General features: G+C 47.6%; 1 protein-coding gene across 3 annotated transcripts in view; it reads right to left on the bottom strand.

The window, feature by feature from the left end:
• eya (eya transcriptional coactivator and phosphatase 2) overlaps nt 1-26,130 on the bottom strand; it is a 117,537-nt gene that overhangs the window by 10,846 nt on the left and 80,561 nt on the right. For all 3 annotated transcript variants that reach the window (XM_070539889.1, XM_065446975.2, XM_070539890.1), the window contains exons 11-13: nt 5,980-6,038; nt 3,909-4,202; nt 2,569-2,791 (exon numbers count right to left, since the gene is read on the bottom strand). In XM_070539889.1, the coding sequence (XP_070395990.1) occupies nt 2,569-2,791; nt 3,909-4,202; nt 5,980-6,038 (576 nt within the window). The remainder of the gene's footprint in view (nt 1-2,568; nt 2,792-3,908; nt 4,203-5,979; nt 6,039-26,130) is intronic.

Below are 26,130 nucleotides of genomic sequence, written 5' to 3'. Positions count from 1 at the left end.
CGTCGTGTAGCAATAAGGCTAGGTATGGCAGCGCTGTTTATATAAGAATAAGAGTATACGGGGCACTTGATTATTTTTTTGGAGGGGGAGGGGGGGGGGGGGGCGTGATGTTCGCGTGTGGCTGCTGCCGCGATCCCAAAAACGGAGAGATCCAGTGTACCGTGACGTCACGGCGCACCTACCCCCTAGGTAGCGAAGCCGAAACTGGTTCAAAGAAAGAAGAGAGAGAGAGCAAGGACAGGAAAGGTGGGGAGGTCAACCAGACGAGCTCCCGGTTTGCTGCCCTACACTGGGGGTGGGGGAAAAATGAACAGAAAGAGGAAAAAAGGTAGAGAGTAAGCACTGAGTGCGTGTGGGAGGATGCACAGGGATACTATAAACGGTATCTTAATCCGGTGCACTTCAAGTATTGTACTAGTGCGCAAATCGCTTTTCGTGGCAGTGACAGTTGTGGCCATGGTCCGAGTATCTTTGACTCGGAGAACGGTCTTGAGCCCAGTCGGTGTAAAGTTGCCCGCGGAGAGAGGCGTTGTAACATCGTAGCGAGGGCAGGTACACAATAGGTACTCGATGGATTCCTTGCACCCACAGGAGTAGCACACCGGGCTCTCGGCCATTTCCATACGATAGGAGTAGGTGTTCGTGAACGCCACTCCCAACCACAAGCGGCACAGCAAGGTTGTTTCACCGCGGGAAAGGCTAGATGGCTGTCGCAGCCGTAGCGTGGGGCCCAGTTTATGTAATCGACAATTGAAGGCACTTGAACTCCAGAGATCTTGTGACTTTTTGCGTGCAAGTAGGCGAAGTTCCTTGGCAGAGTCCCACCTCGCCAAAGGTGTTGGACGCGTCTGGGTGTCTTCGTGAGCAGACCGGGAAGCCTTATCAGCAAGGCTGTTGCCGACGATGCCACAGTGAGCTGGGATGCATTGAAAGATATTGCTGTGCCCTCTTTTTAGAGCATGGTGGTGCACTTCCCTGAGGTCAGATATCATCTACTCGTAAGTTCTGTGATGTAATGCAGACTTGATACAGTGAAGAGCTGCCTTAGAGTCACAAAATACGATCCATTTCTCTGTCGGCTCTTCGGTGACGTACGTCATAGCGGCATGGAGAGCTGCAAATTCTGCTGACGTAGATGTAGTCATTGAGACAATCTGAATTAAATCTGAATCTAATCTGAATCTGAATCTGAAAACCTGCTTAGCTGGAACGACGAATGCAGCAGTTGAGCTGGCAAGTGAGGTCGAACCATCGGTATATATATATATATATATATATATATATATATATATATATATATATATATATATATATATATATATATATATATATATATATATGTGTGTGCGGTCATGATACGTCTGGTGCAGTAATATGAGCCTTGATGGATGATTAGCCTTCTTTGTGATTCCGGGAATAGCAAAATTCACTTGAGGCTGTCACAGGCGCCACAGGGAAGATGAAGGCTTCGCCGCCGGTGTATAAGAGGACGGTATGCACTCTTGATGAACGCTAATCACTCTTGAAAAGGTCCCTTGAGTCCTCTGGTCTGATAGGGAGGCTAAGTGATGGTCGGGGATCCTTGACAGCGTCTCAGAAAACTATTCAGGGTCCTCTGACGCTTGCCAGTGTTTCTTCTTAAGGTAAGAGGTAACACAATATTTAAATGCAACACGCGTGAATGAAGTGGGTACATGATTTCATCAAGTACATACATAGATAGCACAAGTATAGAATGTGAATAGCATGTCCCGTACTTTTTATTCTGAAAAGTGGTCTGTTAGTTTTTGCATGAATGTAGGTGTACAGGTTATGGCGGTAATTTGGTGGGGCAGGTGGTTCCACTCTGTTGCTACGCGAAAAAAGAATGAGCCTGAAAAGGTGATAGTATGAGTGCGAGGGTGGCCAACATGGTACATGTGCAGAGTGCCGAGGGTGGCTTCATTAAGCAAAAGGAAAGAAAAAAAGAAACACTGCCAGGTTGAAAATGTACTATCAGTACTCATTTTAATTGTAGCTCTTTCTTTAAAGCGTATTTATTTATTTTTGGTCACGCAAGCTTCTCGGTATCCGCATACAGCTCCTGGTTTACAGTAACGAGTATTATAGTTAATAACTTATGGCGATGTAATTCTTGTAAGCATACTTTTAGAATTTAGGGGGCTTGCTCCTGACATAAAGCAATAAAAATTTAACAGATCCCACGAGTTTTGTGAGTGCATAAAAATGCCGCGGATGCGCGACTTTTTTTTTTCTTTCCCTGACACGGATGCGCGGAGGCGAACTCCATCTAGTGGTGGTTCAAGGAACCCAGCGTCGCGCGTGCTCCGCTGTGATTGGTTGGCTTATTCGGCAAGATAACAGCCAGGCCGCAGCCACGGTCACCAAACCCGGCGAGGCTCGCAAATAAAAGCTTCGGTTTTAAAATTGCAAGTCTCAAACATCCATAGTGCTCCAAAGGGGGCTCTTCATTCATAGCGTCTTCATTTATTTTCTGACCTTAACGTTCCTGGGTACATGCACGAACTACCACATGTAGGGGGCCGGAGTACATAGGATTAGGTTAACCTGTTTGGCGGCCGCCTCTTCGTCCTTTCCGTCTCCGACGACCACGTAGGTGCACTTCTTGCCGAAGCGGGCCACGATGCGCTCGAAGCACGACTCCTTGCCAATCTTGGTGGCGCTGTAGACGCTCTCGATGGGGAACACACCACCCAGGCCGTACAGCAGCACCTTGGCCAGCGCGGGCACCAGCTGCGTCGTCGTCACCAGCACGTTGGCGCACGTCGACCTGCGAGGAGAACAGACCAGTGACGTGAGCAGACCGCGTGTCTCGTTTCCCAATTAGCGCGACGTACAAGGCCGTCTTGTTGCTGTTTTGTTGCATCAAAAATTGTGGCACGAACACACACGTAGCGATTGCCCCGGTTGATGCAAAAAGACAGACTAAGCAAAGTCACTTTAGAACAAAGATGTAAAAATGAGAGACAGGAACGCATGGACAAAACAGATCCCGCCGTGGTTGCTTAGTGGCTATGGGGCTGGGCTACTAAGCACGAGATCACAGGTTCAAATCTCGGCCACGGCGGCCACATTACGATGGGGGCGAAATTGAAAAACACCCGTACGTGTACTTAGATTTAGGTGCACATTAAAGAATAACAGGTGGTCCAAATAATTCCGGGATCGCCCATTACGGCGTGCCTCATAATCCGATATTGGTGTTGGCGCGGAAAACTTCATGATTTCTTAAAACTTACATGTCGGCCGTTTTAGGTGCGGGACTATTATAAAGGCTTTCAGTCTCGGAATGTTTATGGTAGCGCCTGATGATCCCTTAAAGGCCAACTGCCACGAAATCTTGGACCGCGTATACAAAGAGCGTACACACAGTCCAGCCTCCATGCAAAATTTAACGCTTGAAATACCAGTGGATGCGTCAAGAAAAGCCAGCAGAAATAGAGGTTTTTGGCATGAAAAGTGCAAAACAAATGTCGCCGCCATTACCACTATTAAGAAGGTACGCATGACCCAGAGTGCGTGACTCCTCGGCATGACCTCCGAGATTATGCGGCAGCCGCAGCTGCCCGGGGCGTGCTGAGGAGTCTCTGGGGCGACCTGCTGGGATTTACGTCACATCTGGTAGCCACCAGGTGAAAGTGTTGCCTGCTTAGCTGCTGGTAAAAGACTGTTAATGAGAAAATTAGGTACTTGCTGGTCCTGCAGCTTTGCTTCAGTAATGGAAATTGCTCACATAACCAATTTAGTCGACGGGAAATTTCGTTGCAGATGGCCTTAAAAGAAGTCACTTGCAATGGTCCTCCGAGAATGGATGTTTCGCCGTGCGTGCCCGCCCGAGTGGTGGGGGGGGGGGGGGGGGGGGGGCTCTTTAGCGCCGCGTCGCGTACCTGGAGTGTATGACGGAGAGGCATTTCATGGCGAGCGTGAGCCAGCTGTCGGTGTGGGCCTCGATCTCTCCTCGCAGCTGGAGCCATTGGTCGCGCTTGGGTCCCAGCAGGCCAGCCACGTTGGAGCGGTACTGGTTGTAGATGTCCTTGATGCGCCGGTAGCGGAAGGCCAGCTTGCGCATCCAGTCCACTCCGCCGCGCATGCCCCCGGACGAGAGGCACAGCCCGCCCGCGCCACCCGACGTCCCGACGCCGGTGCCGGCTTGGAAGCCGTCGGCCGCGAAGTTGTAGTTGCTGCGAGGAAGCGACCGACGGGGCGTCACCATCATCATCGGCATCGTGGGCGTCGTCTCTACATTCAATCCCTAAAGCAAGACAACGGTCTCGCGCATCTGGCACTTTAAATATCGATAGAAAAAAAAACATCAAGAGACTGTTTCTTTAAGCGAACCTTTCTTTGTGGACCCCGCAGGGTTTTGGTGCAGCGTTCGTTGGACTGTGAAGAGGTTAAATGCGGAGAGAGTGAATGCGGAAAGAGGGGATGAGAAATCGCTTACGCCTATCCACCTCATTTCTCTCTCTGTCCGACACAAGGGAAGCATGCGACTTTGCACGTTGCGACTCGCATGTTCTGCTGTTTGCGAACGGGGTTCACGCACAGCCGCACGTCTCCCTTTTACGCGTGCGTGGGGCTGTGAGGCGCAGCCACGCAAGATTCGCTGAAAAGCGTGGGTTCTTCAACTAGACAAGAAAAGAACACAGCGACAAGCACAGTATGATTCAAAAAAGCGCAGGCTTCACTTACTTTGACAATCATCTTCCATGGTTTGTGAACATTTTTCATGTACTTATACTACATTTCTGCTCAAAAAAAAGTTTTTCATTGGAATAGGTTCATAATTCTTGGAGAAAACTAGTGTTTCTTCCGACTGTTGCGTGGCAAAGACATACAACAATAGGTCAAGCAATGGGCATCGTCATCCAATGCGGAAAACGATATGGTGAGAGAAATGATGGACTGAAGCATTGAAGCTATAGCGCCCGAAAGAAAAAAAAAGCATATGTCATTGCTACACAGAACGGCAAAACGCTGACGCATCAATTCGGAGTATAAAAACTGGGTTACGTAAGTTATTCTACGCAGGCGGCTCTTTGATTTTCACTTTAACGTATCTAAGTATAATGAGCAACGCAGTTAAGGTACTGATGTATGGAGTGCACTGGGAAAATATGAATGAGCTTAATGACAAGTAGTTCCATTTAATAATATAACAAAACATGTGCTTTCAGCAAACGAAAGGTTACCTGCATCCCAGTTATTGGCGCCATCGTAAGTTGCTTGCAAATAAAGATATGCAGGAAATCATGAGTTTGACGAAATCTCGTCTGGTCCAGAAGTAACGGCACAATAGGAATAGCAAAAAAAAAACGCCGACCAAAATGGGATTGCCTAAAAATTCTTATACGTTTCGGCTTCCACGCGGAAGCCGAAACGTTTAAACATTTTTAGACAATCCCATTTTGATCGGCGTTCTGTTGTTATTCCTATTATGCAAGCACGTGCAGCTTCTAGCAAATGTGAATTTAAGGGCCAGGCACTGTTCTAATACGGTTTGTAACTTAACAGGTCAAGTTCAACGAAGACCCTCGTAATGAGTCATGACACCCAATGCAGAACTTTCATTTTAGAATGTTATCACTTAGCTTCTCGCGTTCTCCGCCTTCACAACAGTCGATGAGAGCTAGCATGCCTAAAGAGGGAGCTTAGAAATTCTGATCTCTTGTTTTTTTTTTTTGCATTAGCATCTGTTCAAATTCAATTTTCTCACCCATTAACGTGAGATAATAAGGGAGGATGGCGCTGCCAAATAATGTAGGCTCTTCTTATTTGATCAACAGCAAAGCAAACAATTACACTTTACATTACACTTATCGCTCCTCCTCATAAGCGTCATGGCACGGTGACATATCGCGATATGAGCAGCAGGTTGACTAGCCTTCCGACAGAAATATTTGCGACGAATTTCGTACCCTCGCCGTAATCTATAGATTCAGCAAGGACGCTATTTACCTAAGGTCCTGGCCATTGTCGTCCGACGCCACATCGTCGATATGCGCCTGGTCGCAGTCCTGCGAAATAAGAATGCCCAGTGAGTCCGACGTCATTACCAACGTTTGGGAAGGCCAGTAGAAAAGTGCACATAACCGGCACTTGAACAGAAAACGTAGCCCGTTGCCGACACAAACACAAAAAAAGTGACAATCCCTCGTCCCGCTTCGTATCACGCGCACGGGAAGCAGCGTGCCTGCACCCACATCTTAGCGCCCAACGAGGGGCTCCGACCCACGACATTGAGATGAACAAGAACGTGCTTTAAGGCAAAAGGCAGCGTTTTGATTGGAAGATTATGGCTGAAATCTTCAGCAATAAACATTTCCTGCTACTCATTGGCCATGCGGACAAAGCATCGCCACAAATAAATGTTTTCTTCTTCTTACCACTCGTTTTTCTTTTTTCTGATCCCCGAAGGGTAGGTTCTCATCCTCGAATTTCTAGACCACGCTCTCTTGCGCCCATTGGAAACGAGGCACGCGTCGATCGCAAAAAAAAAAATAATAATAATAATAAAATCAGCAGCCACGCCGGCCCACGCGCGAATTCGCCGCCGGGAAACTCGAAAACGTCCTTCGTCACGCGCCGCATCTCCCGCCATTTACATCCCGCTCTAGGCGGCCCGCCGATGTTTGGGGCGCACGGTTTTTCTTCCTTCCTTCCCTCCATCTTTTTTTGTGGGTTTGCTATATCCTTCCTTTCCTCGTCCTTCTCTGTACGACGGCTCCTAAAATTTCGCAAGAAAATGGCAAAAAAGAAAAACCGAGGAGAGCGAACACGAAACGCTGCCGGCAAAGTCAGCCAAGCGACGCAAACGGAGCGCTAGGCTGCTCGGCTCTGCTGACGGATGCCCGCCGGAATGCCCGTTCCAGCCCTGTTACGTAACGGCTAGCGTTTCCCTCTGCGTTCGGTAGGCAAGGTTGCGCCGTCGGGGCGGCGTTACGCAATCTCGTATCTCGCCCCTGAGGTTAGAGCGGTCAGATACCCGAGGCACCGGAGGAGGACTGGGCTTCAGACAAGCCGCGCACTTGCAAATGTGATTCACGCGCACGCGCGATAACGGGTTATGCTATGTTCAGACTACGTTCGTAAGGCGCCGATTTTTCGTAACATACGTAAGCGGAAGCGCAACAAGCGTATGCGTCTAGTTCAGACTGCGAACGTAAAGGTACCAACGTGCGCAATTCTCGCAAAAATCGTGGGTGAGAGTGTTAAAGGGTCGGCAACATTTACGACTGTTATGTTACGACCGTTGCGACACAGCCAATGACCGATAAGCTTTCGGCTTTCAACAACCGGTGACGACACTTCCGTCCTCCCGTCTGCAGACAGCTCCGGGCGCGGGAAGTGCCATTCCGCCATTCCGTGCGCACGATTGGCTGTGTTCGTGAAAATTTTTGCAGTGCGCCTTGCGAGACTGTTTTCAGTTCATCTTGTTTATCCGCCGAGGAAATCGATGGCCGCAGATGCGTGCTCCGAACTTCGATGAGTGGTCTCATTAGGTTTTCAAGGAAGCGGAACTGCTGGGGCAACATGCGCATGATGTTATGAAACATCGCAGCGTCACCAACTCGGAGCTTGGCGAAAAGGTTGTGAAAATCGCCGTCCACGGCCCTGTCGAGAAATACTTGCCGCACCCAAACCCTTCTGCGTCGCCTTCGTCGTCTTTGGGCGTTTGAATACATGACTATAGGTTTGTTTTGAGCGTGAATTTCTTCGATCTCGGCCAGCGCTCGCATGAATGGCAGGAGCCATATTGGACCGCTGGTGACGTCGATTCTGCAGCTCCAAATTTGATTGGCCTGTTGTAAAAGCCGTAATTTAAGCAGCAGTAAATGTGAACAAAGGTGCCGGCTTAACTGCCGTAACGTTTTTTACAGCCGTTACGTTCGCCTGTACACCCAAGACGGAAACGCAATCCCCAAAGTGAACAAGATCAAAATCCTCGGAATGATCATTGAGGCCAACGGAGCTAACGGTGAAACCGTGAGGAAGATCGAAGGCAAAGTCATCAGCGCCACGAGACTCATAAAGAGAATAACCAATAGACACGCGGGCATGAAGGAAGACAACGTCATTCGACTGATCCACTCATTCGTTGTCAGCCACATCGCCTATGTAGCCGCCTACCACAACTGGTACGTCGCGGAAAAGAACAAGATTAACACGCTCATAAGGAAAACGTACAAGATAGCCCTGGGCCTACCGGAATCGACGAGCACCGAGCTCCTGACTCAGCTGGGCATATACAACACCATAGAAGAAATAGCCGAAGCACAACGCATCTCGCAGCTCGAACGCCTGTCGACCACCACGACGGGAAGACACATTATGAACACGCTCGGCATAACGTACCACAACCAGCACGGCCAGAAAATGCCAATCCCCAACAAAATCAGAGAGACCATTACGGTGGCAACCATCCCAAGAAACGTGCACCCCGATTACAACCGAGGTAGACGAAAGGCAAGAGCCGAGGCTCTGCTCCGTTCATTCGGCAGGGACAGAAACGCGCGCTTTGTCGACGCAGCCGAATATGCGAACGGCCAAACATACGCCGCCGTAGTCATAGACGCAGAATCAAAAATCAGAACCACATGTAGTGTATACACCAAACACTCAGAAATAGCGGAGGAAGTAGCGATTGCGCTAGCCCTCACAGAACAGGAATGCGAAGTCGTACTAAGTGACTCGCAAACGGCAGTAAGGAATTATGCCAAAGGTCGAATTTCCAAGGAAGCCATGTCCATTCTGGCCAAAGCGGGCAGATCCAAAACCGCGAACTCGAGGATCATATGGTTCCCCGCGCACGTCACCACGGAAGGCGACGCGCTCCCGAACCTAAACGAGACGGCGCACCGGACGGCGCGAGACATGACCCGCCGCGCCGAACAGGGAAACGCCTCTCGCACGATAGCGAACGCTTCTCGAGCAGAACGGGACAGGCTCACAAGATACAACGACATCACCAGTGCATATTTGAACGCCAGAAGGATATATCCCCCGCCGAGTCCCAAATTGAACAGGAGGCAGGCCGTCGCCTGGCGACAACTCCAGACAAACACGTTCCCTAATCCATTCCGTCTCAAACGCATCTTCCCAGATAAGCATCAGGACGACACGTGCAAATTGTGCCAGGAAGGACCAGCAACACTCAGACACATGCTGTGGGAGTGCAATGTAGTTATAGGAGGGATGGCAGTTACTCCGGAGACCCTGTCGTCGAGGTGGGCCGCCGCTCTGCGCAGCTCAGACCTCGGAATCCAGACGTGGGCAGTCCAGCAAGCCCGTGAGGCGGCGTTGAGGCAGGGCCTTGACGTTCCTCCATGGGAGACCTGAGCCCGGGTCGCGTTAAACCTTGCCGGACGTACAAGAAAGTTGTATCCATCCATCCATCCATCCATTACGTTCGATACGCCAAAAGAGCTGTTACGCGCGTTACGACCGTAGTGTGAACATAGCATTACAAGCCACGTCGAAGTATCGTAATGCTATGTTCAGACTACGTTCGTAAGGCGCCGATTTTTCGTAACATACGTAAGCGGAAGCGCAACAAGCGTATGCGTCTAGTTCAGACTGCGAACGCAAAGGTACCAACGTGCGCAATTCTCGCAAAAATCGTGGGTGAGAGTGTTAAAGGGTCGGCAACATTTACGACTGTTATGTTACGACCGTTGCGACACAGCCAATGACCGATAAGCTTTCGGCTTTCAACAACCGGTGACGACACTTCCGTCCTCCGGTCTGCAGACAGCTCCGGGCGCGGGAAGTGCCATTCCGCCATTCCGTGCGCACGATTGGCTGTGTTCGTGAAAATTTTTGCAGTGCGCCTTGCGAGACTGTTTTCAGTTCATCTGGTTTATCCGCCGAGGAAATCGATGGCCGCAGATGCGTGCTCCGAACTTATATGAGTGGTCTCATTAGGTTTTCAAGGAAGCGGAACTGCTGGGGCGACATGCGCATGATGTTATGAAACATCGCAGCGTCACCAACGCGGAGCTTGGCGAAAAGGTTGTGAAAATCGCCGTCCACGGCCCTGTCGAGAAATACTTGCCGCACTCAAACCCTTCTGCGTCGCCTTCGTCGTCTTTGGGTGATTGAATACATGACTATAAGTTTGTTTTGAGCGTGAATTTCTTCGATCTCGGCCAGCGCTCGCATGTTGGCAGGAGCCATATTGGACCGCGGGTGACGTCGATTCTGCAGCTCCAAATTTGATTGGCCTGTTGTAAAAGCCGTAATTTAAGCAGCAGTAAATGTGAACAAAGGTGCCAGCTTAACTGCCATAACGTTTTTTACAGCCGTTACGTTCGATACGCCAAAAGAGCTGTTACGCGCGTTACGACCGTAGTGTGAACATAGCATAAGAAGGACACTGCCACAAGTTAAGCAATATAAGAGATATGAGGTGGCCGTTGTGGCTCACAGAGCGGTTTGTACGAGTACATTGCGGTTTAATGCGGATTACGACGGTTGTTGCACCAGTGTTCTTTCGAAACAGTCCAGCGACTTGTGATCGCACCTGCAGGTATCAACGGGTCACTGCGCAGGAGAGAGGCACTCAACGTTCTGCCTTGTCGCTTAAAGTGTATATCATCGACAAATGCTCAAAATCTGATTACTGCACGCACGCGTTCTATAGACCACACGCATTCTTTGCAAGACAAGGTTTGCCCGCGATCACCAGCCACGTTGCCTCTTTAACCATAAAGCCAGCTTTCAAGGATTCACCTTACTTGGAATTTCATGTTCATATATATTAAACGAGTGGCAAATTTAATGCTTGACCGAGTGGCGAGTTTTATACGCTTAACCCCGCATAATCAGCACCTAAAGACAACGAACTGCTCGAAGCCCCTTCGTGTGAACATTTACGTATGCCTTCACGGCGTCCGAGACCACGCGGCGCAATCTCGGCTGGCCATGCTAGATTTCAAACGCTTGTTGTGTTCTCCGCCGGAGTGCGCTTGCTCTACTTGTTCCCAATATGAGTGAACGTTCTCCAACCTCTATAAAATGTTTTCCATCATGGTAAATGCAGTTACTCCTACAAATGTAATTGCTACTCCTTTCTTCGTAAAGTGTCCGTACAGGTGACACGACTCGCCACTAGCAACAACGAATCAGGAAGGGATCGCCAGCTGCAGCATTTGTGAAGAACACCGTTGTGCTTGAATAAAAGCCACGTATTCAAGGTATCGCACTTGAATCACGTCTTAAAATGTAAAATGTTCAGTTTAAGTCGGTGAAGCGGGCGTTCTCAGGGCACTTTTCCGACTCATATTTTCTTAGTTCTTAAAGAGCACCTCCCTCACCACGCTCAAGTACGGCAGACAAAAATGCGCGGTGTGAGATCACGCAGTGACGTTCGCGCCGGCTCATGATTATACCATGTAGCCGTTAAAACAGCTCAGTTGAAGGAAAGCCTGCGCGCTGTTATTCTTGGAGCGACTATTCTTCTGGTCGGCAAAAGACGACATCGCATGTCTTTCTAACCCCAAGGTGTCTGATTGCAGCGCACATATAACCATCAGAAAGGTGAACACAGAGAGTGAGAGAGAAAAGAGAGAGCAAGGAGAGAGAAAAGGCAGGGAGGTTAACCAGACCCACGTCTGGTTTGCTACCTTCCACTGCGGATGAGGGGGATACAGGGCCTCAAAGAGGAGAAAGAACGGAAGAGCACTCGTTGCGCGCGCAGGTGAAGATGCGCAGCGAGTCTATAAACGGTCGCAGAGACCTGTCTACTTTCGGCGCTGCAGTAATGCTCTCGGTGCTTTCTGCGCCCGCGACGCGCAAAGATTCCTCTGAAACGGAGAGCGCGCTCTAATTACCGCCGAAAATAGACGCACAAAAACAAAGGAAAAGGAAAGGGGGAAAATGCAAATAAAAAATCAGAAAGTGATGGCTCAAGATTTCCTAAAATCTCGATAAAATACCTATAATAGCTATCGTTGCAAAGAATTAAATTCACGCCGTCGGTTTCAGCCTCCGGGAAGCGCGCTTCGCCAAAGTGCGCATGATGCCGTGAAGTCCCCCACCTGCGCCAGTCGCTTTTAGCACTCTAAAAAACGTTTACACGCTTTGGAGTGTATATTTGCCACGTAACAATAATCGTCATCTGCCTTGCTTGCGTTTCCTTTCTTGAAAATGACGCGCCCGCTACTTTCCTGTCGTGAATGCTATATGTCATGCTGATAACGCGCATGTCGTTCGTTACTGGGAAGCACCGGGCTCGCCGCGTTAAAGAAAGGAAATGCGTACAAGATGGCGATTATTGTTGTGCGACAAATATACACCCCAAGGGGTGCAACTCTTTTTAGAGAGAGCGCGAGCGCACCACGAACGCGCGCATGTTCTCCTGTCTCCATTGCGCCGACTTGTGCGGCCATAGTATTCGCATCTAGTCACCAAACAAACAAAAGGGGGCATGATCAGACGGGGCCGTCACACGTATCCCCATTGCACAACGTTTCTCTTCTTCATCTTCATGCTCACACACCGACAAGAACTTTAGCCCTGAACGTGCCGAATTCTGCTTTAATTTCCAGGTCGAGAATTGGTAGCGAATTGCAGCGCCTCGAGAAGTAGTTCAAAAATTGTAGGCGAATCGAACAGACCTACTGTAGGATTAGAGACAACGTTCACGAAGTTTCCCATGCAGAAAGCGCGTGATACGCCAGAGTGATGAGCCGATGACAGCGATAGGCGAATGGCAAAAAGACAACGTGGTGCGCCATTGTTGCTGTCTTTGTTGCTGCTGTTGTTATTGCTTTCGGTGGTGGAATTATCCAGCCCTCCTGCTTCTGCTTATGTTATTAACCCGGTGAACCTGTCAAACAGAATTATTAGCCCAATAGCCTAATATGATTTTATCAGGTTCTACCTATGTCATAAAAGCCCTATTATCATATGATGGTACTCTTCATATTCTATGCGGAATGTAGGCTTCTTAAGAGAAGACGATAATGATGGCTACCGCAGTTCAAGCTACACAACAAACTGTAGAACTGGCAGGAAAGTGTTGCCCATGAAGGTCAATAGCTGGATATGCAGTGTGTCACCCCTGAACGTAAACTTTGACGAGTTGGTTCGAGTACATTATGACGGCAGCTCAAAGGGGACGGCGATAAGGATGAGCGCTGAACTAACAACTGATGCTTTACGGAACTCTGAATACGAAGAGCCCGTCTGCGTGCGCAGACGCATCCCTCATTCTACGAGCGTAGGCCCACAATTGTCAGCGTCAGTGCTCGTGTGTGTTGGTGTGGAAAGGAGGAGCCCTGCCTGGATGGGTCGCGCTGATCCGAAGCAGTGAGAGATGGCTCGCCGCAACATTCTACAGAGGGGCAGTGCCGGAAAAGATTGCACGAAGCAAAGCGCCAGAGTGGTTTCTCTGTTATGTGTCACCGCTACGAAGGCTCCTGGTGATGACGTTTCCTTCGGGCGGTTTAATCGAGAAAAAAATAAAAAGGGAGCAAAAAAAAAAAAAACGCTGCCGCGAACGTGCTATTACATCGAAAACCGGCTTGCCCCGTAGCAAGGGGCCCGGTAAGCAAAGGTTCCCAGTGATTTTTCACAGGAGTCGGACTGCACAGAAAGAAGCGATAGCATTACTCCTGCCTTGCCAAATGTATAATAATGCTAATTACATCAACTATGCAACGGAACTAGTCGCGCTTATGGCTTTTATTTGTTGTTTACCTTAACAACCGTAGTTGTGACCTTTATTTTCGCATGATATAGCTTTTCTTTTTTTTTTCTTCACTAGGAGGCCCACGCGATAGCTCAAAAAATTATACATATATATATATATATATATATATATATATATATATATATATATATATATATATATATATATATATATATATATATATATATATATATATATATATATATATATATATACATGTTTGCGGAACAATCACAGTTCTTTTGGATTCCTTGTTTACTGCTCTACCAGTTTAAGTGCCAAAACCGACCCGTGTTGCTATTTGGGAAGTTGCGTAACGATGCGTGGGCGCCGGTCCCGTACAACCGCGTAGAGCGCAGGACGCTGCAGTTCGAGACGTACTGCACCCACCGCGGAAGGTTAGAAAAACATTCACATTAGCACAGCAGCGAAGAGGCTATGACAGGCGTCTCCACTGATAACTGTAGAAGCGTGATTCAAAGCACACGGAATTATTCTCCACTTCCGGCGGCCTTTTCTCTACTTCCTTTTTAGGTAAAGAGAAGTTGCTCCATAATATTTTCACAAACAACAGTTAAATTTGTTAATTTCCGCCTTTCCTTCATATTAGGCTGTTGCCTTTGCTCTCTTCCTTAGTAGATCACTTAATTTCTCAACTCTTTGCGACACTTCATTCCAGTTGCCAATTCTGCATGAAAAGTGCTGTACAATTAGGGAAAAGACAAACGAGGTAGCGGGTGACAATCATATTCTTTATACTTTTACCGGTTATTGCAGGGTTATTGCTGGTCGGTCCGACGGTAGTGCAATGCTGCGCCCACACTCGGCGGAGTTGAAGCAGGCGTTTAGCACTCCCCATACGTGGGCCCATCCAGAAGATTTCGAAGGGCGAGTTACAGGTTCCCGAGCACACAGGGGTAGGCGCCATTGAGCTTCGACCCTTTTAGGACTATCACCAGGATCGGCCCACATGATGAATTTTTCTGTCGACGGATGACGAAAAAGCTATGTTTAGTCATATACAGCTCTCGCTGTTAAAGGCATCAAAATGTTGACAGCCGAATAGATTGATTTGTTAGCGCTTTAGGAATGTGTGTGAGGGGTGGTGGTGTGAGCAATGAGGGGTAGGGGGGCGGGCCCCCCCTTCCCCCACGCCCTCCTCTGGGTACGTGCCTGGCATCCATACATCCATCCATTGCGGAGGCATGAGCCATTGCTTAATGGGGTATGACTTTGAGCCATTCATTGTCCTACGTCACGGACAAATTTCTCGTTGGGTATAGGCTTAGAAATGGTTACGCTCTAAAAGAAAAAGACCTGTCTCGCGATCGCTATATGTGTGCTTCACTAAGCACGCAATCTTTCTATTCGGATCCCGTTGCTTTGTTTTTCTTTCCTTCTTCCCGGGTGTTTCCACAACCCTAATATATTCGCACAATTCCGGCTCTCGATCTGAAGGAAATACGCTCTTCAACTTGTTTCAGTGCAGCAAAGTTATTTCCATCGTGCTCCCCCCGGAGTTCTTCCCGACTTAAATTGCCCCCTAGATAGAAACGTTGAAAAACAACGACAATACAAACAGCGACACTCTTAAAGGGCATGCTGATATCAACCGTTCAGCCATCCATACGTGTCCATCTGTTTGTTGTAAGACACCTTAAGGCTTATGCTATCCTAAATGGTGTCTGGTCGACGGCACCGGCACGAAGCTACTCAACTTCCAAGATTGGCGCTCGAACCTTAGCAGGGAGAACGCCGGAGGAAGGCGAAAGACATCCTCCATAGGGAAATAAATAAACGAATCCGAGGAGCTAAATTAAACTTAACAGTTAACGTCATCTATACTTTTTCTGACTTCATTGTATGCTACTTCGCAGGGTTGTGACTTCCTAGATAGGTAGTAAGCATTGATGCCAAAGCCACAATCATAATGCTGCACGGTGAAAAGCTGCGCGTTATCACCCCTGCTGCTTATTTCTAGCTTGCTCCCACAGACGCACTGTGGAAACCGGTGAACAGAACAATTTGACATCAGTGACATCACGTGAAAACTCCCATGCGAACGAGACCACCCACATAGTATTTCCTACTTCAATTACCAGAGATAACTCTGGAGCTGCGATTGTTCAGTTGCTTCCAAGGAAATAATTGGTTTGGACACGGAGTTGTCTCATCTTCGTGCTTGTAGCTTGAAGCGTTCTTGTGGCTTTGTTTACCGCGCTTTGTCTGCCTTTAATGATCCAAATTACAAAGTATTTCCCTGCTTTTCAAAGGAAGAATGCAGCAAAACTGCGGGCAAATGCACAATTATTGCGAATTGATACAGTTAGTTCTTGAAAATAGTTTGTTGAAGATGATCAACTTGCAAAGTCGCAAAGCCATTTTAAAACAGAAGGGCGAAGAATAAGCCAATCCATGCACCACCCATCAATGCAATGCTGGCTGAACCGTCCTGCCTGCAGCTCCCGCAGACAATAGTGCCGCAGTTCCCTCTAGTAATTTTTGTAGGACATTTTATCGCCACCGATTCGTGAGAAAGCCCGCAAACTAGCACCGCAAACGAATACAGCGTGAACGTTTTCGATACGTCTGTCCCAGTCAGTGGCCGAGAGATGGGGCTAGCGTCCTCGACGCGTGCGGCCTGAAACCGTGGCTGGCGGCGCTCCGTGAAACGTGGGCGGCGATTATCGACTGCCCGGGGTTCCCGCCCTTGGATAGGGGCCCAGTCCCAACAGCGGGGTGCCTCCCCCTTTGCGAGCGGCGTTCTAACTCTGGCGGTGTCGTGATTGTGCCACGCCCTCCGAATCCTGCTTTGAAATGTACACCCTCCTCTGATTCTATTATTTCTCTCTGTGTTCCTTCAGCATGAAAAGCGCGAAGCTGGAAGAGATTCCGTGCTGTATCCGGCCCATTCGATTTTCCTTCTGGCGTGTTTGCGCTCGACTCTGCAGTGAAATTAAACGAACCATTTTTGTAACGGTAGCGAAAATGTGAAGCTCTCCGCTGTGGGAATGGAAAATTATATTTTGCTGCTAGTTTCGCAAAGTGCAACTGCAGCAGCCCGACGAAGCTGTTGTCCACACGTTCAACGAATCGTATAGGGCTTGGAGTATAATGGAATCTTGCAGAATAATGAAAGAGCCCGTTTGAGCAAATAGCAGCGCGCATTTTTCTAATTTCTTGTAGATGTCAGGGAGAATACTCGATGTGGCGAGCTGAACGCAGTGAAATTTGTTTCTGTAGACAAGGTTATTTCTCTTCGCGGCCACTTGCGTACAGCCAGACGCCGACTTGCTGTTCAAAACGCTGTCTTGCCGTTTCTCGTGTTTGTGCCGGCCGTGTCCGTTTTATGCCGGAGTAGAAACTGTGACTGCAACCCATGGGGCATAAAAGAAACACATCGGACGCAAGCACACATCGCATTACGCCGCGCCGTCAGACATGTTCGGTACGTACGCATTAGGCTTCTGGGCAAAGCAGCACGAAGAAAACATGACGAGGTTGCTTGCAAGAAAATAATGCGTGGTTGTATTAAAATGTTGTTTTGGGCGTTGTGCGTACGAATAGGCGTTGAACTACACCACAGAGCAGCGGAAGGAAGTTTTCGATCGAGTGCCGCTACGGCTGCTCCCACCATTTAATGCATACGCAAAACAAATTCGCGGAGACTACGCATGCGGGTTCCAATCATAATGGAGCCGAAAATGACAAAGAAGGCAGCAGTCGGAGGAGGTGGGGTAAAGAAGAGGAACAGAAGAAATGTTTCTTTACCGGTCTGCACTCGGTGCTATTTATGTATTTCCGCGATCAGTGATTGTTCCGCCAGTTGCATTAATGCGCAAAGAGCTGTCGGCTCGCTCGAACGCACGGAACGGGCCTCACTTCCTCGGTGCCCATCGAAAAGGCGGGTGCTGCATAATTAATCATTTCCACGTTTGGTTGTTGCCCTTGTCCGCGTCTGTGCTATTCGCTCGCAGCAGGTGAGCCTTCGGGTCAGTCGCGGGCTCCGCTAACCGCGATTGGCGGATAGAGGCGGACTATAGAAATGGTCCGGGTTTGTCTGCATGCACACAGGAGGTATTGCGATGTGAAAACTCAAAAGCGAATACCGCGCGCTTTTTCCTCGCTATGTGTGAGTTTTAACACAAACAAATTCTCCATTGGTCCTACTGACTATTGTCTATGACATGTCTATATACAAGTCCCATCAACCTGTCCTTAACAGTCTAAGAATTTGGGGTCTTACACTTTTGGTCAACTATTGTGGATGTAATCTCTATACACAGATGTCTGTAGAATTTTTAAAGGCTTTACATATCCTTATAGCCGTTACTTTTTATCAATTATTGTTTATGGAATGTCGTAGGAAAAACCGCATAGATTGGTATACAAACTGTCTATATACGCTTGTCTAGCACTTTTTATCGACCGTTAACGACAGTGCCACCGTACGACTGCCAATAGAGAGAAGTAACCTAACTAGACGACAACGGTTGTTGCCCTTGGGGAAGGTTTCGATTAGAAACAGCCGTGGGCGTCCTCCACGTTTTATAACAGTGTGTCCGCAGTAATTGCAGCCAACAGCCGCGCTGCTGAACCAAGGGCGACAAAACGCACGACCCCGCAGGCATTTGCGTGCTCGCGTGCCGAAAGCGGCTTTGCTGGAGTGAGTGTCCACACAGCAACACTGCGAAACCAGTTCCTGTTGGCGGCTCCGCTTTGCTGGCCGGACACAAATTGGTCCAAGGGCGCAACGCCGCTGTGACTGCTCGCGCCGCGGGGCGACGACACCGCTCATTCGCGCGCTCGCACACGCGTGTGACGTGTGCCGCTAGTTGTGTGCACTCGAGCAGAGACCGTAGGCGAACTTTGTTGAATAAGGTGCCCGCTGCGAATTCGCTGTTGTTGTTGTTGTTGTTGTTGTTGTTGTTGTTGTTGTTGTTGTTGTTGTTGTTGTTGTTGTTGTTGTTGTTGTTGTTGTCGTCGTCGTCGTCGTCGTCGTCGTCGTCGTCTAAGAGCAGGGCAGCGTTCAAGTTTAGACTAACTGGTAGGACACGATTACAGCTAACAAAACTTAGAATGGACTAAGACGAAGACAGCATTGTCAAGTGGGCTGACACGAGGCAAAGCTTCGAAGGACCACAAGAATTAAATTGTGGGGTTTTGAAAGGTTTTGCAGCTGGTGCAAACAGTGGCAGATGGCCATCAACATCAGCAAAACTCTCCTTTTATCATTTTCAAGGCGTCGATCTATATCCCACTTCACATACTCCTTTAACAACCAAACCCTAAACAGAGTTATAAATATTTGGGAGTTCTTTTTTCGCGCTGTATGTCTTGGTCCTCGCACATTGAAGCAACATGCGAAAAATCCCTTCGACGCCTCGGTTACATGCAGCGAACGGTCCTCTTCGCACCAAAACACACTAGACTGTTAACCTACATAACCCTAATACGTCCGATATTGGAGTACGCCTCTACCACATGGAATCCCCATCATAAAAAGAACGTCAAATTGTTAGTATCAGTACAGCAAAAGGCTGTTAGGTTTATCTGTCGTCGTTATGATAGATATTTTTCACCCTCTTCCAACCTGTTTAAATGAATCTAATCACACTTCAGAAACGTCGCCACTTTGATTGTTTGAAGTTTTTGCATAATTATTTAAATTCACCACGTTGTTCATGTCAGCAATATATCTCATACTCAGCCCCCTCATTTGCTCGTCTATATCATGCTCTAAATATTGTTCTGTATAGTTCTAGTTCAGACTTGTTTTTGTACAGCTTTTCTCTCATACGATTCAGTGCTGGAATGCTTTGCCCAGGAACGCAAGCCAATGCCCCTTTAGATGAATTTCCTACTGCCGTTTAATAGTTGTAATATGTGTGTAAAATTCATTGTTCTTTTCCTACTCCTTCTATAGCCAAATGTTTGGCTGCAGTGTCTAAAAATAAAATTAATAAATAAAATAAACAAACATCCCGAAACTGCACAGTGGATTATGAGGGACGCCGTAGTGGCAGACTCCGGGTTATTATTCACCGCCTGGTGTTCTTTCACGTGAACCAAATGCACGGTACCCAAGTAGTGTATCGGGAAACGAATCCACGACCTCGTGGTCAGCAGCAGAGGTACTGCAGCGGGTAGGCCACAGTAAGGGAATATTTTAAGAGTACTGACACCTATTTTCGGGAGAGTTGTACCATACGCTTCCTGCACACTTAGCAGGTAAAAATTTTTAAAATACTTGGCAGTTATCTTTATTTTATACTAAAGTTGGTGTTCCGAAACGCCACACCTCCTGTCATCGGTGATATCGTACCGTCACGACATAGAGTGAAATTTGCTGGCGCCGAGTAGCAATAGGTAGCGTCCAAATCTAGCGCCAGCGATCGCTTCCGTGGTGTAACAGACATATATATTGAAGGCGATGCATTTGCTGATTGGATGCGCCGGAAGCAGTTGCAGAGACGGAAACACGTCATAGCAGCCACATTTTGTAGATTGCATATAACGTAATATGATGCTGCATATCAAAAGTAAACCAGAGTGCTAAGCGCGTTTCTTTCTAGGTGCATATTTGAAGTAGTAGCTTAGCGCAAATAAAACCACGGACACAAGGAAGACAGACAAGGACAAGCGCTTGTCCTTGTCTGTCTTCCTTGTGTTTGTGGTTTTATTTGCGCTAAGCTACTACTTCAAATATGGACGACCAACTAGCCCAACTGTCAACTCTTCTAGAATTCCTTTCTAGGTGCGCTCGCGCGTGGCAGCGCAGCAATTGCAGGAATGGAGTGAGCTAACGTATCATGACGTCATGATGCATTCACGTTCACAGGTATTGAAAGCAAAACTTGTTCGTAGAAATAACTATTGCCGGAAATTATTTAAGACGCTATGGCGCTTGACAGTATTTGCTTCTTTCTTTCTTTCTTTCTTTCTTTCTTTCTTCCTTTCCTTCCTTCCTTCCTTCCTTCTTTCTTTCTTTCTTTCTTTCTTTCTTTCTTTCTTTCTTTTTTTTTCTTTCTTTGCTTAGGTTTAGAGGGTTCGGATCTGGCCGTAATGCAAAAAAATGCAAAGACATAAAAAAAGACAATTCGGAAATGTCATAACAGCACTTCTTTAATTTGAACCAGATCAGTAAATTAGGTTTCTCGAACTCAGCCTTCGTAAGCTACAAAGGACAGAAAAACGGGAGACTCAGCGTTCATATTTGCGCATCATCTTCGCATGACGTCATGGGGTTACAACACCTTCTGCTCAGCCTTATGCATTTATAAGTACTTGATTACGAAAAAGGGTTACATTCCAATTGAAAGTGAACACACGCTTAACATGGCACATTTTGATAGCATTTCCTGCCTAAAAAGGTAGCCCAGGTGTGCGAGAACTGCAGCGATATTGATGACGTCACGCTATCGTCGCCCAAACCGCGGTTTAAGGAAGTTTGACCCACTGTTGTATTAGCTAAACATTAACCTATTGAAGCTGTAGAAATGGAAACAAGGTATTAAAACACACTGTCAGCAGTAACTTATTTTATTTTTGTCACTTATTGTCCATATAAAGTATTAAGGTGACAATGGTGAAGAATATGGCAGTAATTAAATGACGTGGACTTCGTCAAGATCCTTATTTTTCAGAAGTGTTTGTCCTTTCCGCTGTATACATGTGTACTTTTCTACACTGTCGCAGCAAAGAGACTATCATCATCGTGTCTTCCTGGCAGAAGTCTAGTTTGAATAAAAGGTTTATTTTTATTTCTTACTTTCTTAAATTCGGAACCCTCCCGTTAGGTATAATAAAATATATGGTTACAAACACAGAAACAGAATACCAATTACTTTGGGAGAAAGTTAGATTACTTGAAGCCGCCCTTGAGGCCGTTGTCGTCTTTGTCTTATTTGGTGGACTAGTTAACTGGTTTAGGACAGCGGAATCGGCGGGCTAGTGCAGCGTTATATGCACAACAAAACAAGTTCTTGCACAGAGTCTGGCATACTGGCACAGTTATTGAAGATAAAACCATCGCGCAAATGACATTTACAGATGAGGAAAGATTTAAAAGTTAAGAGGAGCGCCTCGTTTTATGCACCTCTTTCAAAACACAGGAACCAGCTTCGCGCGCTGCACTGCATTTGTTTCCTTGTGTTTGTTGATATCCTTCCTTTTTTTCTTCCACGACGGTAATGGCGACCGTCTTGGCGTAGTCCAACGTTACTCTGGCAAGCAGGCGGCAGATGGAGCGGACAAGCAGCGGTTACCTGCAAAGTTTTGCGCATGTGCAGCCGTTTCTTGTTCTGACATACCATGACGGGTTCAAAGGTCAAGTGCGATTCGTGCTCGCAGCCGTTCTTCGGTCGACAACAATTTATCCCATGCTATGGGCCTTGTGGCCGGCGGTTCCACCGCAAGTGCTTGAGCATCTTTGATGAAGAGTACGAGCTGTACATGTCCACGGGGTCGAGCACGTACAAGTGCTTCCAGTGTACTAGACGCAACGGGTGCGACAATATGGGGCTCCCGATGCCCGCTGTAAGTGCCCCGCTGGACCAAGACGTCACCACCTGTGATGGAGCCTGCGGCCAACTTCGTGTCGTCGTGCAGGCCCTGTGCGACAAAATCGCGTCACTTGCAAGTGTGGTTCTTGATCTGAAAAATGACAACGACAGCCTTCGCTTGCACCTGGCCCGGAACACAGAGCTATTGCGGAAATGTATGCCGCAGCAGAAATGTGACGGAAACGAGTGGCCTCCTTTGGCGCCTTCACCGACGTCCCTTTGGTCACACGCCGCAAGTCTACGTGTCCTATCCACCGACTTCGCGTCGGTACGTGAACAACATCCCAGCGTCGAATGGGCACCCGCTCCGGTGGGTGAGTGATCGCGGGAAGCAAATGCACGTCTGGGCCTACAACTTATCCAGTTCCGTCCCAAGACGAGGGCAAATCTTTCGCTGGGGTCACGGGCAAGTACTTCCAGGCCGGGAAGGCGTTCGCTTTTCATGTCGCGCTTGGGCCCTTCGACAACTTGCGAGGAAATCTGTGCTATGCAGGAAAAAGTTGTTGAGTGCAACAATGTTGAGTGTCAAAAGCTCAAAGCGAAGCACGAGAGTTAGGCTTCTTTCCGGGTCGCAGTGAACGAGAACGACTTTGAAAAAATAAACTCGATAGACATTTGGCCGAAGGGTTGCCTTTTCAGGCCTTTCTACGGCAGGCATGATGCATCCAGGGATGCCAGCAACAAAATAACGTAATTTCTTTTCTAACCTTATTAATGAAGTGCTCCGTTTTTTACCAAGACGTTCGTGGTCTACGCGCGAAATCCTCCTATTTCTGTGAGAACGCGCTAGCCAATTCCTACCATGTGATATCGTTAACTTAAACTTGGCTTTGCAACGACTTCCTGTCCAAGAATTACTTTCCACCGGAATACACAGTTCATAAATGTGACCGCGCGCATGATGCACGTGTTAAATATGGTGGTGGTGTGCTAATTCCGGCCGCAACAATCTTAGCGTTATAAGGCGTGCGGACCTTGAGATTGTACCACAGACTGTGTGGGGTGAAATTCCTGTTAAAAGTGGCGAGAATTTGTTGCTCTACGCACCCTACTTCCCTCCTAGCATGAGTAACGTGCAGTTTTATGAGCATATGAACAACCTAGTTGAAGCTATTGATGTTGCAAAATATAATGTCCTGGTAGCTGGCGATTTCAACGCTCCGTCTATTGTTTGGGATCCTTCACGCACGACATCCGTGCCTTAACCATCCCCTCGCTGTGACGCGCTGTTCTTCTTTATCGAATTTCTTGGATTAACGCAGTTTAACACGGTTCCGAATTCCGCTGGCAATGTTAAAGATCTGATTCTGGCTAATTTCTGCGTCGCTGATTTTTCTGTTGCTGTTAGCGGTTTGGTTCCTATTGACCATTGGCATGCCCCGCTCAAATTCTCAATTTTTCTAGCGGCGATTCACGTGTTCAGCGAGACTGTTCGCGCTTTTGTTTTTCCAAACGGCGACTATCTAGGTCTTTACCATTAATTGAAAGATGCCGACTGGTCTGAATTGTACCGTGCCACAGATATCAACAAAGCAGTTAGTATCCTTACTGATAATGTAAAGTGTGCTTTGGAAGCCTTCATTCCCTGCAAATAGCTTCGTCCTGCTCGCTATCCTACGTGGTTTTCTAAGGAATTACGCGATCTACTCCGTAAAAAGCTAAGGTGCCATAGGAAGTTCAAAAAAACAGAATCATCGGAGTGGTACGAAAAATGTAGTGTCTTGTGAAGCCAGGTGAAATGCGTAATGCGTAGAGACAGTGATGAACCTATTAAGTTTGTCGAAGAGCGCGTAAGATGCGATCCAAAACGTTTCTGGTCCTATGTAAAAGATTACAGTTCTGAGCGAGCTAAGATTAATGTCATAAGTTACCCATCTCGTGGCATTCTTAGAAACTGCGCAATATCGCCAATGCATTTGCTGAACATTTTTCCTGTTTTCCAAAATACAGCACATGCACCTAGCTCTGGTGACTGGCAGTATGGCTTCACAGACCATTTCAACTTTTCAAGTTTTACAGAACACGATATCGCGGCGGCTGTAATTAAGTTGAAACGAAAGCGTTATCTTGCTTACGACCGTATACCTCGTTTTGTTATCAAAGCTGTTCTTCTATTTTGTTCCACTCCTTACGCACATCTTTATTCTTGCTTTGAGTGCAACTGCCTTCCCTTCTTTTTGGAAGAATGCAATAATAGCATTTTCTACGTGAATTCCTCTTGCACCTATAGCGCTATAACACGTATTGTAACGCAACAAAATACCTTGCGTCATGATCTTGATATATTCAGCTCTACTACTTCGTTATTATTTGACTGATGTTTTTGATTAATTCAATTTTTGTTGCGCTTTGTACCTCTGTTGTTTGAGATATTTTGTTTTGTTTTTCGGTTTTGTGTTCTTTGTGTAACACAAGTGCACCAATATTAAGGCGTAACGCTGTTCATGGGCACTTTCAGAAAATAAATAAATGAAATGAAATGAAAGCTGCAGACGTCGTGACCCCATTAAGCATGACAGAGATCGCAAACAGACGTCACGATAGCAACCACTCGTCACGATAACAACCACTCGAACGCATACAACGTCAACCCCAATATTGTTTTCCGCACCGATGATTAATTGCAGTAAGTGTGTGTACTGCGAATAAGCGTTTCGGAATGAAGAGTACATCAAAACGCGTGTTAAATGTGAAATAACTAATTGCTTCAGATAAAGATGTGTCGTTTGTAGCGCATGTGTGACATCTTCATATCTTCTCTTTTCCGTCGTCTGGTTTCCAGTAGTAATCCATCATGTATGACGTAAAAAGATATACAGCTCCATTTCTTTTCACCAACCGGATGTATACCTGCACGTACAGGCCTCGTTCGCGCGACTACTCTCTATACACAGAATCGATACCTGTGCTGTCCAGATTGTTAAAGTAAGATTTCTGCTTCTGAAGCTGAGTTAGTGTAGAGCTGCTAGCAGAATTAGAGTGCTGCAACCTTTGTGAGCAAAGAGAGAAAGATCTTTAAAAAATGGCTGTGGCTTAGGTAAGGTTAAGCCCAGGATGCGAAGCATACTAGCCTTTATTTTAGTTGTTGAACCACTGTTTAGCCTGGTGAACTGCTGTTGCTTGGCTATATTTGGTTCGGCTAGACGAAGAAACAACTCATGCATTACTTCTTCGCCTTCAAGAGTGGAACGCGACAGCGTTCCCGTCGACCCGCCAAGGGGTGTAAGACAATGGGCTACAGGGCAGCGACTACGCGCCCCGCATTGGACGCGGTGAGCGTCGAGCAAAGCAGCGTTCGGCGCGGCAACGAAATGTGCGCCTGAGCAAGAGACGCACGCCTTAGAAACAGCGCGTTTCTAAGGCAACACCGCATTCACTAGAGGCGCTTTTGTACCGCTTTGAAGCGTTGTACTCGTGGCTCAGTGGGGTCGCGTCTTGGCTACCGAGGTGGAAGGACGTGCTACCATGTGCTCCGAAGGAGCGGTCTCAGCGGCCCATTTTGGCCGCGGAAACAGGAATGTTATTGAAGACAGCCAGGATTACCAAGTGATGCTGCCCCAACTGCCGAAAGGTCGGATTGTTATTAATACTGTCTTTTTGCATGGCGATATCCGTGCTCGGCCGTACAGAGTTGAGGACTACCGTGACGCCCTGGACAGCTTGAAAGTGCTCCCCGAGGTTGTCGCCTTGGGAGCTTTCCAAATGAACCACGTGTGGGCAGTAACAATGAAAAGCTCGGAAGCCGTCAACAAACTGCTAACAGCTGCAACAATTACTGTCAAGGGCCGGCGATGCCTGGTGGTTGATCCCAACAACCAAGACCTACGTGTTAAGATGCACTGGGTCCTCCAT

Source organism: Dermacentor albipictus, chromosome 6 (assembly GCF_038994185.2).
Source record: "Dermacentor albipictus isolate Rhodes 1998 colony chromosome 6, USDA_Dalb.pri_finalv2, whole genome shotgun sequence".
Taxonomy (NCBI): Eukaryota; Metazoa; Arthropoda; class Arachnida; order Ixodida; family Ixodidae; genus Dermacentor; species Dermacentor albipictus.
Note: the sequence above shows the minus strand (reverse complement) of the source record. Positions and strands in the feature narration are given on the sequence as shown.